Here is a 13,618-nt window from a genome sequence, read left to right on the forward strand (position 1 = left end):
ATTTTACTTCCCTTCCCACTATTTTTTCAGATTTTAATTTAATAAAGTATCTCGCAATTTCAAGTTTAATTGTGAGATATCCAAACCCTAGCCTTGAGCACTAGGCAGAACATGTACATCATTGGTCCATAACTTCCTGGTTCCCTAGCGTCGCATTTAAAGGGTACCTCAATGATGTACTGGAGAATCGCTCCAGGATTTTCCCACATATGGATTTACCCAGCAATTATCCAAAAGTGCTAACTTACTCTGGACAATTGCGCTATGCTGGTAACCATTGACAGAAGCGACTTAAATCGCCAACTACGAAAGGTTCTGCCAGTTTTACAGTTTTACAACTAGCAACTCTGCTAGTTGCTCTGGAAGAGATAGAGCAAAAAATTAATTCTAGCTCCAGAGTAACTTTTTTTCTTATAAATTTAAAATACCCAATTTTTTTTCCCAATTAAGGGGCAATTTAGAGTGGCCAATCCACCTACCCTGCACATTTTTGGGTTGTGGGGGCGAGATCCACACAGTCACAGGGAGAATGTGAAAACTCCACACAGTCAGTGACCCAGGATCAAACCCAGGTCCTCAGCGCCTGAGGCAGCAGCGCTTGCCACCGTGTCGTCCTCAGAGTAACTATTTAAAAACCCAGATCCAGCATCAGGTGGGACACACCCTTGCTCCTGCCCCCAACGGAGATTGGCATTCTGAGGAAGTTACGGGCCATTATGTGAGTAAATAAAAGGCTGCATATACGTTTCTCCAGTGTAAGGTTTGCTTGTTCACATTTTTTCTCTTGGTCAATTTGGTCTGAGTACTCAATAGATACACAAATGATAACAGGAGAAACTCTTTCAGTTTTCCATTCTGTGCTTTAGATATTTAGACTTTGGCAGTTTAAAATTGAGATGAGGAATTCCTTCACTGAGGTTGAATGTATTGAATTTTCTACCCCAGAGGGGTGTGAAAGCTCAATCATTGAGCATTTCAAGACAGTAACCGATAGGTTTCTGGAGACCAATGGCAAGGGATATGACGATAATGTAGGAAAGTGGCATTGAGGTAGATGATCAGCCATGATATAATTGAATTGCCGAGCAGGCTCGATGGGCCAAATGGCCCACACCTGTTCCTATGTTCCCATGTAATATTACAATTTTTGATCCGCATCAAATTAAGTTGAGTGACAGGATCGATGCATTGTAACTAATCTTACAACTGTAATCGCTTTAGTGTTATTGCACTCGGATCTTTCTGCAATCAGTCAACTTACAAGTTCACACCAAGTTTAACTGTATATTTAAAAATTGTTTCGTAGATTTTGATTCTGTTTTGGGAGTGATTTCAATATTCTCAGCTTTGAATTCCTTTACTTCAGCTCTCGCTTTGTGGGCGATTTCTTCCTTGGACATTTCTTGTCAAAAACCAGACGAGTATAGAATTGAAGTTAAGCTACAAAATGAAACTATAGAATTGAGCAAGCAGAGAAATGCAGGAAAGAAGTGAAATTAAATAATTATTTTTGTTGATCTGAATAAGTGACCAAAACGGCGAAAGTGAATGGAGCTTCATGGAAACGGAGCCCAATACTAAGAGTGCTAGACTGTTAAATCCCTATTAGAAGGGAAAAAGTCCAACTTTACTTAGATTAAAACATTTATTTTCTGGCATCCCCTGCAATATACTGGGAATTCAGATTGCAAACATGGACTTTTTTTTTTACACCCTTCAGGCTAACATGAATGAATGGCAAAATAGTTTAATGGTGAAGCTTGGGAGACAAAAACATGCAGTACAAATTTAGCCCCTATATCGCGCATTTGTGCATTGCACTTCACAGAAGACTATACATTGTCCTTCTAATGGCTACTTTATCCTCACTACTCCGTCACAATCTCTTTATCGTGTTCTTTTCACTTAAGTTTTATGTTTGAAGGTCTCTGGGCTTGAGAAACTCTCTGAATGACCTATTGTGCTTGGGCTATGTTCTTTGAGCAGTGGTTTCAGCTGGGTTTTTTTGTATATTAACTTCTCTTTTTGTTCCTGATGCTATGGACAATTTTTGGATGGTGTTTGTGCTTTAAAAAAATCATATGGTACAAAAAAAATTTAAAAATTACAACTTCTGAATTGATAGGACAATGGCTGTGAAGAAAGTGACGATTGAATCATTTATACAGAATAAATGTATGGAAAAGCAATCGAGCGCCAAGGCTGGATAATTAAAACATATTCAAATTGAAGCAATTTTAAACTAACAATTATAGCTTGTAAGGTACAGCTTGAGCAACTAAGAGGTTTGCAGATGACATTCAACTTGGATGTATTGTTGCCCACTGTCCCCGCTGCTGTTCAGTCTAGCCATTAGCAATTGCTCTCAGAGCAGCAAAAAGCTGGAGGGGGATCGGAAGGGGCGGCAAAGAGCACAGAGTTTCACTCTATGTAGATGACCTGCTCCTCCACATTTCGGACCCACCAAGCAGCATGGACGGAATCATCGCGTTCCTGAAAGTGTTTGGCGCCTTCTCGGGCTACAAACTCAACATGAGCAAAAGCGAGATCTTCCCTGTACACCCACAAGTAGGGGGGGCAGCACTAATGGAACTGCCGTTTAAACAAGCCCGACACAAATTCCGCTAACTGGGGATCCAAATAACCCATGACTGGAAAGGAATCCACAAATGGAACCTCACCAGTCTGACAGTGGAAGTAAAAAAGGACCTGCAAAGATGGAACACACAGGGCAGCACGGTGGCCAAGTGGTTAGCACAACCGCCTCACGGCGCTGAGGTCCCAGGTTCGATCCCGGCTCTGGGTCACTGTCTGTGTGGAGTTTGCACATTCTCCCCGTGTCTGCGTGGGTTTTGCCCCCACAACCCAAAAATGTGCAGAGTAGGTGGATTGGCCACGCTAAATTGCCCCTTAATTGGAAAAAATAATTGGGTAATCTAAATTTTAAAAAAAAAAGATGGAACACACTCCCACTCTCCCTCGCGGGGAGAGTCCAGGCGATCAAAATGAATGTACTGCCCAGGTACTTCTTCCGACTTAGATCTATCATAATCTACAACCCCAAGGCCTTTTTCAAAGCACTAGACAATCTAATCATGTGTGCGTATTGGGGCGGGGGGGGAGAAGAATGCTAGGATCTCAAAGAAGGTCCTACAAAAAACAAAATCCAGGGTGGGGCTAGCCCTCCCAAATCTACAATTCTACCACTGGGCGGCGACACCAAGGAAATAAGGGGATGGATCAAAGAGCCAGAAGCCGAGTGGGTGCGCACGGAGGAGGCCTCCTGCAAGGAGAACTCCTCTGAACCCTCGCCACGGCGACACTCCCATCCCCATCCAAAATACACTCCAGCAGCCCGGTGGTGATAGCCACCCTCCAGTCCTGGAACCAACTACGGCAGAAATTTGGCCTGACCGAAATGTCGGACAAAGCTCCCATCTACAACAACGATAGGTTCACACCAGCGCTGACTGACGCCACCTTCAAAAAGTGGGGACAGGACGGAAGGACACTGACAGTTAGGGACCTATATATGGATGGCAATTCCACCTCCATGTGCACAAGACCCAACCTGACGCAACTAAAAGTGGTACACAGAGCCCACTTAACAAGAACCTGAATGAGTAGGTTCTTCCCAGAGGTGGAGGATAGATGTGAACGGTGCCAAGGAGGCCCACATGTTCTAGTCTTGCCCCAGACTTGCGGGGTACTGGACAGCCTTCTTTGAGGCAATGTCCAAAGTGGTGGGGATGAGGGTGGAGCCATGCCCGGAAGTGGCGGTCTTCAGGATATCAGACCAGCCAGACCTATTCCTGGGGAGGAGGGCGGACACCATGCCTTTGCCTCCCTGATCGTCTGCCGTAGAATCCTGTTCGGTTAGTGGTCAGCAGCACCACCCAAAGCTGCAGACTGGCTGTCCGACCTCTCAGAATCTCTCCAAATGGAGAAAATCAAATTCACCATCCGAGGGTCAGACGACGGCTTCCACAGAACACGGGAGCCATTCATGCAATTGTTCCAGGACCTGTTTGTGGCCAACGAACAAGCAGAAGAATAGCCAGGTAGCCAAGAATCAGGGGAAAATAGCCAAGGTGTGAGAGGGAGGGAATAAACCGGGCCCGGGGGGGGAGGGGGGGGGGGGGGTGGACCTAAACCTAAGAGAAAAGAAAGGCGAACCATAGGAGAAGGGGATGGGGGAGGGGGTGGGGAGGAAAAAGTGAAGAGTTAGGGAACAATAGAGGGAAACCAGAGAGGGGTGGCGGGAGGCAAGGGAATGATAGCCGGAAGGAGAGCATGGGAAATGATAACAAACTTGGCAAACAGAGGAACAGAGAGCAAGGAAAATGCAGGCGAAAGACGGGACGAACGGCCGAAGCGGAGTTGAACGCGAGACGACAACGGCAGCGAAAACTGTCCGGGAGAAGCAAGGAACAACACCAACACCAGATCCATTCTCATATTGCCCTCTCTGTATTGGACATAACTAATATAGTTGTTTCTCTGGCACCCAAATGTATATGTTCCTCCCCAGTTTCTTCCCCCCCCCCCCACAAACAGGTTCCTACTTGTGTGTTAAAAATAATATTGCTAACTACAGAGTTGCTGTTGTTGAGCTAGTGCACAATATCCTACCAGGTTTTTTTTTTAGTTTTCTTCTCTTCTATTATATATTTATATATATTATTTTGTGTACATAACTGTAAATATACTTTGTTCAAAAACCCAATAAAAAATGTTTATTAAAAAAAACATGGATGTTTTGTGGACTTTGAGGAGGTTGCTGATGGACTTCAAAAGGATGTTGACAGACTGGTAGAATGGGACGACAGATTAAAATTAAAGCAGAGCAGTTTAAAGTGACATGAGTTGGTAGGAAGAATGAGGAGAGGCAATATGAAATATAAAATACAGATCTAAAGGGATTGCAGGAGCAGAGGGACCTGGGTATATATATCCACGAATCATTAAAGGAGGCAAGATAGGTTGATAAAGTGGTTAATAAGACATACAGGATCCTGGGAGTTTTAAACCGGCGTAGCGTACAAAAGCAAGGACGTTATGATGAAACTTTAGAAAACTCTGCTTCAACCTCATCTGGAGTATTAAGTCTAATTCTGGGCATCAAGTTTTAGAAGTCATTCCAGGGATAAGGGACTTGGATTGATTGGAGAGGCTGGGGCTGTTCTCCTTGGAGAAGTGATAGTTGGAAGGAAATTTGATGGAGGTACTCAGAATTATGAGGGACCAGGTTGCAAGAAACTGTTTCCATTGACGGAGGGTTGCAATTCAGAAGATGCCGAGTTAAGCTGAATAACTAAAGAACCAAAGGCAACATGAAGAAAACTTTCCTTATGCAGCAAGTAGTTATAATCTGGAATGTGCTGCCTGAGAATGTGGTGGAGGCAGATTCAGTTGTGCCTTTCAAAGAGAATTGGATAATTATCCTAAAGAAGAAATTTGCAGGGAAAGGGCAGGTGAGTGGGACAAGCTGAGTTGCTCTTGCAGATACCCGGCAGCAGAAACTCAAACAGGCCATGTGCCTTCTTTCAATGCTGTAGCCATTTCTATGATTCTAAGTTAACAACATTTATGTATCACATTTTTCTGGTCATTTTTATAAAATTGTTCATTGTTAAATGGGAAAAAGTTTTCATGCTGAAGGAGGTGACCACGGTCACAGTATCTGGCTTTGTGCTTGATCTTATAATTGTACAAACCATGTTCCTATTCATACTTTTCAGGTTTTTCTTAATGTGCTATTTGTTTGTTAACTTGGCCTGTGCGGTGCAAACACTTCTTCAAACTCCCAACTGGCGTCCGAGATTTAAATACTACCATTGGTAAGAACAGACTACGATCTTTTACTCTACAGGGGAATTTTCTGGCCCTTCCTGCCGACGATCTTCCAGTCCCACTGTCGGCACATGTTAGCCACCGCCGGAAAATATGCCGCGGGGGTGTGGGGGAAGGAAACTCTTGCCATACATGTTGACATTGTTTTTCAAAATATGAAGCCAGATGAGCATTTTATTAGAGCATTTTATTATCTTTTACCCTTCAATCAATATCCTTTGAATTTGTTAACCTCTGGGTTTCAGATCATAATGATTTGTGGTAGCTGTGAAGTAATACACCGTTCAGGTACATACAGATAGGAATCGAGACAGTTTGATGCAGTTGGGTATGAATGCACATGGATGCAAATGGGTTTGATTTATTTTCATCAATTGATCACAGCACATGGACGCTTAATAGAAGTAATTTTAAAATTCTCCTTGGATCATTAATTCCTCCTGCTTAGGATCAACTGTTAAACCTAAGTCATGTAAAATGCACAATTTTATAAAGGTAAATTCTAATTTGCTGTTCTTTCTTGCAGGGCTTTGTCATTTTTAGGTATGAGCATGTGCATCGCACTAATGTTCATTTCTTCGTGGTATTATGCTCTTGTGGCTATGGTAATTGCAGGAATGATATACAAATATATTGAATACCAAGGGTAAGTACTATAATGTTTACAGGTTTTTCTTGACCACATGTTGCTTGCAACTTTCTAAATTCCTCATGTTTAATTTCACTGGTCTTATTTTTGAATAATTGTAGAGTTAAAGAGACGGGTAACTTTAAGGAGGAAACAATTTAATTCAGGAGCTTTTACTCTTTAGATTGGCACCATTTTAATGCTTCACAAAGAACGCCTGCTGTATCTATTTCCAGGAAACTATGGTGTGTGACATTGCTAATGAGAACCATTCCAATGCCACACCAAAATGTCTTGATAATTTTGAGTTGCTCCTTTTCCTTTGCTGAATTAGTTTTGATTCTAACCATAACATTTCTGAGCTAAGGCTCAGCCTCCATTAAAATTGATGCAAGATCAGATCTGCTGAAGTAAATCCACAGAAATCACCACTGCCAATCAGATTATTGCAGGCGGCGGACTGAGTATATGTGAATAATAACAGAAATGTGATTTGAAGAGGCAACATTGTTTTTAAGAATTTTAATACCGTTACTATCTAAATTCTACATAATCTTGATCAGTTTGAACAAAACAGAACTGATATGCCTCGAGGCTAAATGTAATGCTAATACAATTGTTTGTATTTATTTCTCGCACTAAATCGAGGAAAATAGGATAATCCTTGAAACATCATGAAATTGCACTTTATGATTAGAATTAAAGAAATTAATATAAGCAGAGAAAAATTCTGAATTGTCTGGCAGGCTTAAAAGTAGACAAATCTCCAGGGCCAGATGAAATGTATCCCAGGCTGTTGAGTGAGGCAAGAGAGGAAATAGAAGGTGTGCTGGCAAGAATTTTAAAATCCTCTCTGGCTACAGGAGAAGTGGCGGCAAACTAGAGGATAGTCAGTGTGGTACCATTATTCAATAAGAAGTTCTTACAATACCAGGTTAAAGTCCAACAGATTTGTTTGGAGTCACTAGCTTTCGGAGCGCAGCTTCTTCATCTGGTGAATCAGAAAGCTTGTAACTCCAAATAAACTTATTAGATTTTAACCTGGTGTAAGACTTCTTACTGTGCCCACCCAGTCCAACGCCAGCATCTCCACATCATAACCATTTTTCAAGAAGTGGGGAAAGGGATAAACTACAGGCAAGTGGTGGAGAAACTATTGGAAGCAATTCTGAGAGACAGGATTAATCTGCGTTTGGAGAGGCAGGGATTAATCGAGGACCCCTTGATTGAATTTTTCGAAGAGATGACCCGCTGTGTAGATGAGAGAAATGCGTTTGGCATATTCCACTTGGACTTTGATAAGGTCGCACATGGGAGACTGATAGCGAAGATAAGAGCCCATGGGGTCCTAGGAAATTTGTCAAATTGGATCCAGAATTGGCTGAGTGGCAGGAAGCAGAGTGTGATGGTCGAGAGGTATTTTTCTGACTAGACGCCTGTGTCCACTGAGGCCATGCAGAGATCAGTGTTGAGGCCCTTTTTGTGATTTCTATAAATCATTTAGACGTGAATGCAGGAGGGTTGATCAGTAAGTGCGCGGATACTGATTGAAGGATTGAGGGGGCAGTAGCACCTCTCCACGGGACTTTGGATCGGGTGGAGAAGTGCCTGGAGGCGCAGGGGGCAATGTCCAAAAGGTGGAGAAGGTGATAACCGACCAGAGCGACAGGATTGTGTCGCCGGAAGTGGAGGTGGTGATCCGGGGGAACATGTACAAGATATTGTGAGCAAAGGTGGAGGACCAGGAGAATATGTCCAAGCAGCAAACTCTTCGGACCGTGAGCCTACCAGAGGGAGTGGAGGGAACGAGTGCAGCGGGCTATGTCGCAAGGATGCTGGTGAGTACACCGCGGGACAAGACAGGACTGCCCTCCCTGCCCACTGCTGTTCGCGCTGGCCATAGAGCCGCTGGCAGTTGCTCTGAGAGCTTCAAAGGACTGGAAAGGGCTGGTGAGGGGGGGGGGGGGGGGGGGGGGGGGGAACATAAAGTCTCGTAATACGCGGATAACCTGTTGCTATATGTAGTGGACCCAATGGCGGGGAAGGACGGCATCATGGAAATCCTGAGGGAATTTGGCCAGTTTTCAGGATATAAACTGAACATGGCTAAGAGCGAGTTGTTCGTAATTCAGGCGAGGGGGCAGGAGAGTAGACTGAAGGGGTTGCCTTTCAGGCTGGCAGGAGAAAGCTTTAGCTACTTGGGGATACAGGTGGCGCAGGATTGGGGCAGGTTGCATAAGCTCATTCTGTCCCGACTGGTGGAACGATTGAGGGAAGAGGTTTGGAGTTGGGATGCGCTCCCGCTCTCACTAGCGGGATGATGATTCTCCAGAGATTCTTGTTCATATTTCAGTGTCTCCCCATTTTCATCCCGAGGTCCTTTTTTACAAGGCTGAATAAAATTATCCTGGGATTTGTCTGGGCGGGAAAGTCCCCGCGGGTGAGCAAGGTGATGCTCGAAAGGAACTGAGGGGAAAGGGGGCTAGCATTGCCGAACCTCAATGGACCCCAATCTGCGGCAATCACCGATTTGTCCCGGGGAACATGGACGGTGGGTATCGACTGTGGCGGAGGGCGGGGATTGTGAGATACAGGTGCGGGATTTCGTGCGCAGACTGGCGCCTTCGTTCCCACGCCTCCCGCCAAAGGGGAGGCAGGACAGGGTGATATCGAAGGGACAGGTAGGTGAGGGTAGAGTCTCAGATATTTACAAAGAACTAATGGGAGCAGAGGATACACAGAATGATGACCAGAAGCTTAAGTGGGAAGAGGAGCTCGGGGGGGAGATGGAGGACGGTATTTGGGCAGAAGCTCGGGGCAGAGTAAACACGACCGCAACGTGGGCCAGGCTCAGTCTGATCCAGTTTTAAGGTCGTGCACCGGGCCCACATGACGGTGGCCCGGATGAGTAAATTGTTCGGGCTGGAGGACAAGTGTGCCAGATACGCCGGTGGGACGGCTAATCACGTGCACATGTTCTGGGTGTGCCCTCGACTTGGGGTACTGGCAGGGTTTCGCGGACATCATGTCCCGGGTTTTGAAAACTGGGGTGGTAATGAGTCCTGAGGTGGCAATCTTTGGGGTATCGGCAGACCCGGGCGTCCAGGAGGAGAAGGAGGCCGATGTCTTGGCCTTTGCTTCCCTGGTAGCCCGGCGATGAATAGTGTTGGCATGGAGGGACTCAAAGCCCCCGAAGACCGAAGTATGGCTATCGGACATGGCGAGCTTTCTTGGTGTAGAAAAGGTTAAGTTCGCCTTGAGAGGTTCAGCATTGGGGTTCGCCCGGAGGTGGCAGCTATATCCATTGACTTCTTTGCGGAGAATTAATCGTTAGCGGGGGGGTGCTAGAATAGTGTAGAGTCGGGGGTGGTTTAGGGTTTAGGCAGGTCCTTGCGCGAATGGAGTTGTGGTTTGCACTATGCGTTATTTGCTTTTCCTTTTGTACGGTACAGTACAATGTCATTGTTTTACATGCCAAAAATACCTCAATAAAATTGTTTATTAAAAAAAAGGATGCTGGCCAGGTTGGTGAACAAGAAGGTACTGGACAAGGCCCCTGGGGTGGATCGGGCCTTTGGGTCCATGAGGCAGAGGTCAAGAGAGGGGGAGTCGCCGTGGACATTGATTGTGTGTATGCACACTTTCCAGGACAAAGAAAAGATACTGAAGTGAGCCAGAGTGCAGGGGGATCGCGATTGGGAAAGAATCCGAATACGGATTTATCAGGACATTGGTGCTTGGCTGGCGAAGAGACCGGCAGAGTTCAAGAAAGCCAAGGCAGTGTTCTACCGGCGCCAGATTCAATTTGGGGTGCTCTACCCAGCCAAACTTTGGGCCAGGAATGCAAATAACTTTATTAAGGAATATAAGCTGGGGGAATGTGGGTGGAAGTTCTGTCTCTGTTAAATTTTAACATGTTTTTGTTTGCCGATTGAAAAAGGTTGTTATGAGGGGGGGGGGTTGCATCCCCTTTTTTTGTATTAAAGTTAAATTGCTGCTTTTTTCAGAGGGAGATCCTTCTTTGCTGGGAATATAATGTATAATTGTATTGCACCCTGCTTGTTATTTAAGAATGTTCTGTTTGGGGTCCATTTTGGGGTGGTGTTTCTTGCATTGTTACATAGAACAGTACAGCACAGAACAGGCCCTTCGGCCCTCGATGTTGTGCCGAGCAATGATCACCCTACTCAAGCCCACATATCCACCCTATACCAGTAACCCAACAACCCCCATTAACCTTATTTTTTAGGACACTAAGGGCAATTTAGCCTGGCCAATCCACCTAACCCGCACATCTTTGGACTGTGAGAGGAATCCTGAGCACCCGGAGGAAACCCACGCACACACGGGGAGGACGTGCAGACTCCGCACAGACAGTGACCCAGCCGGGAATCGAACCTGGGACCCTGGAACTGTGAAGCATTTATGCGAACCACCATGCTACCATGCTGCTCTTGTGTTGGAGAGCAGCAGCAGAGCAGTGCCCAAGAGAGGTGCGATGGGTAGAGGGGTGGTGAAGGTGGGTCTTTGGATTAGGGCCTTCAGGTGAGAGTTGCCACGCTAGCAAGAAATGCTAGTGAACAGAAGTAAAATGGGGCGGCTGCGGTGGTTAGCTTGGGAGGGGGTAGGGAGAGGGGAGAGGGGGGGGGGGGGGGGGGGAGGGGGGAGTGGAGGCAAAGCGGGCGACTTGTAGGGTATGTTTGGGCAAAGACAGGATGAGGGCGCCATCTTGCGGAGGCCCAATTCAGAGAGGGGATGGGGTGGGGGGGTGAAGCCCAAGGGCGATGATGGCGAACTGCAGTGGGGAGGGCAGGTGAAAGCCTCTGGTGAGAGTCGTAATATGGAATTTCTGCGGGCTAAACAGGCTGGTTAAGGTAGCACAGTGATTAGCACTGTTGCTTCACAGCGCCTTGGTCAGAGGATTGGATGTACAGAAGATGGTGGGAGGAAGGGCTCGTGCAGGTCAGGGACATGTTTGTGGATGGCAAATTTGCTGGGCTAGAGGAACTGCGGGAGAAGTTCAAATTACCGTGGGGGAGTGAGTTCAGATACTGGCAGGTGCGGGACTTTGCGTGCAAGGTGCTGCCCTCATTCCCTCAAGTACCAGAATACGCTTTTGGAGAAAATATTGCTCCTGGATAAAGGTGATTTGGTAGAATTCAGGACATGTATGGGTGGTTGGGAGAGCAGGGCACAACCTTAGTGAAAAGGATCAACCGGAAGTGGGAGGAGGAGTTGGGGAGGGAGATAGAATTTGCTTTTGTGCAAAGTAATGCACCGAATGAACTCGTCCTCCTCCTGCGCAAGGATGAGTTTTATAAAGTTTAAGGGGGTGCAAAGGGTCCATGTGACTTTGACCCGGATGAGTAGGTTTTCCAGGGTGGATGCAAGAGGTGTGGGACGGAGCCAGCAAATCATCCCCGTATATTCTGGCGGGGTGTGGAGTTGGATACCTTTTGGGAGGCAGTGTTTAGGAACTTATCTAGGATTGTAAGGTTTGAGATGAAGCCCGAACCCTATGGTGCGATCGTTGGGATGTCAGAGGTGCCTGAGCTGCTGGAGGGAAAGGGGGCCAATGTCGAGATCTTCGCCTCTCTGATTGCCCGACAATGGATACTTTTGAATTGGACGTCGGCTACGCCACTGGGGGTTGCAGCATGGCTGAGAGACTTGTATGAGTTTCTCAGGTTGGAGAAAATCAAATCTGCCCGAAGGGGGTCAGAGGAGGGCTTTGAGGTATGATGGAGGCCGTTTCTGACTATATTTGAGGAGCTGTTTGTCATGGGGGGGAGGTAATAAATATGGAAAATGTACAAACTGTATGGACGGCATGGTAACATGGTGGTTAGCACTGTTGCTTTGCAGCACCAGGGTCCTGGGTTCACTTCCCGCTTGCGTCACTGTCTGTGCGGAGTCTGCACGTTCTCCAGGTGCTCCGGTTTCCTCCCTAAGTCGTGAAAGACTTGCTTGTTAGGTGAATTGGACATTCTGAATTCTCCCTTTGTGTACCAGAACAGGGAATTTTCACAGTAACCTCATTGAAGTATTAATGTAAGCCTACTTGTGACAATAATAAAGATTATTATTTTAGTTTGTTGAAAGTTAACGATGTCGAACATGTTTGGAATAAAATACCTTTTTAAAAAGAAAGTAAGTTTGTAGATGATCTGAATATTGGTGGCGTGGTAAATATTGAGGAGGATAGCCTTGGATTACAGGGGGATATAGATGGGCTGATCAATGGCAAATAGACTTCAATCCAGATAAGTGTGAGGTGATGCACTTGGGCAGGGCAAACATGGCAAGGGAATACATGACAATAAAGCAGGATCTTGGGAAGCACCGAGGATCAGAGGGACACCAGTCACTTAAGGTCGCAGAGCAGGTGGATACAGTGGTTAAGAAGGCGTATGGTAGGGCGGCACTGTGGTGCAGTGGTGCCTCACGGCGCTGAGGACCGTAGTTCAATCCCGGCCCTGGGTCACTGTCTGTGTGTAGTTTGCACATTCTCCCCGTGTCTGCGTGGGTCCCCCCCCCGAACGTTAAAGATGTGCTGGGTAGGTGGATTGGTCATGCTAAATTTGTCCCTTATTTGGGATAAAAAAGAATTGGGCACTTTCAAATTTAATAAAGCCCAAAGAAAAGGCGGCAAATGGTAGAAAATCAAATTCCTGCGGATGCTGGAATCTGAAACACAAACGGAATACACTGAACAATCTCAGCAGGTTGAGGCACATGGGGCGGGATTCTCCGTTTTAGCGGCAGAGTGTTGACGCCGTCGTAAACGGTAGATCGTTTTACGATGGCGTCATGTGGCCACTAGGAGCAGCGATCCCCCAACCCACAGGGGAGCCAGCACGGCACTGGAGCACTTACCGCAGCTTCAGCTGCTGATACGGGCCCCAGCACGGCAGGTGCAGGTCTGCGCATGCGCATGGGTTGCCGTCTCCGCGCTGACCCCTGTAGGAACATAGCCCTCCCACCCCCGGAATTAACCTGCCGGCCGATCGGTAGACCCCGATCGCAGGCCTGGCCACCTTGGAGGCCACCCCCAGAATCGGACCTCCCTCCCCCCCCCTCCCCCCCCCCCCCACCCACCCACCAGGACGGCCCCCGCAGCCAGAACCCCGAGGTCCC

The 13,618-nt window shown here is 46.6% G+C and overlaps 1 protein-coding gene across 3 annotated transcripts in view; it reads left to right on the plus strand.

Annotated features, from left to right (window-relative positions):
- The window catches only part of slc12a4 (solute carrier family 12 member 4), a 216,504-nt gene that overhangs the window by 163,794 nt on the left and 39,092 nt on the right, over positions 1–13,618 (plus strand). For all 3 annotated transcript variants that reach the window (XM_038806749.1, XM_038806750.1, XM_038806748.1), the window contains exons 14-15: positions 5,742–5,840; positions 6,380–6,499. In XM_038806749.1, coding sequence (XP_038662677.1) covers positions 5,742–5,840; positions 6,380–6,499 — 219 coding nt within the window. The remainder of the gene's footprint in view (positions 1–5,741; positions 5,841–6,379; positions 6,500–13,618) is intronic.

This window comes from Scyliorhinus canicula, chromosome 9 (assembly GCF_902713615.1).
Source record: "Scyliorhinus canicula chromosome 9, sScyCan1.1, whole genome shotgun sequence".
NCBI classification, from domain to species: Eukaryota; Metazoa; Chordata; class Chondrichthyes; order Carcharhiniformes; family Scyliorhinidae; genus Scyliorhinus; species Scyliorhinus canicula.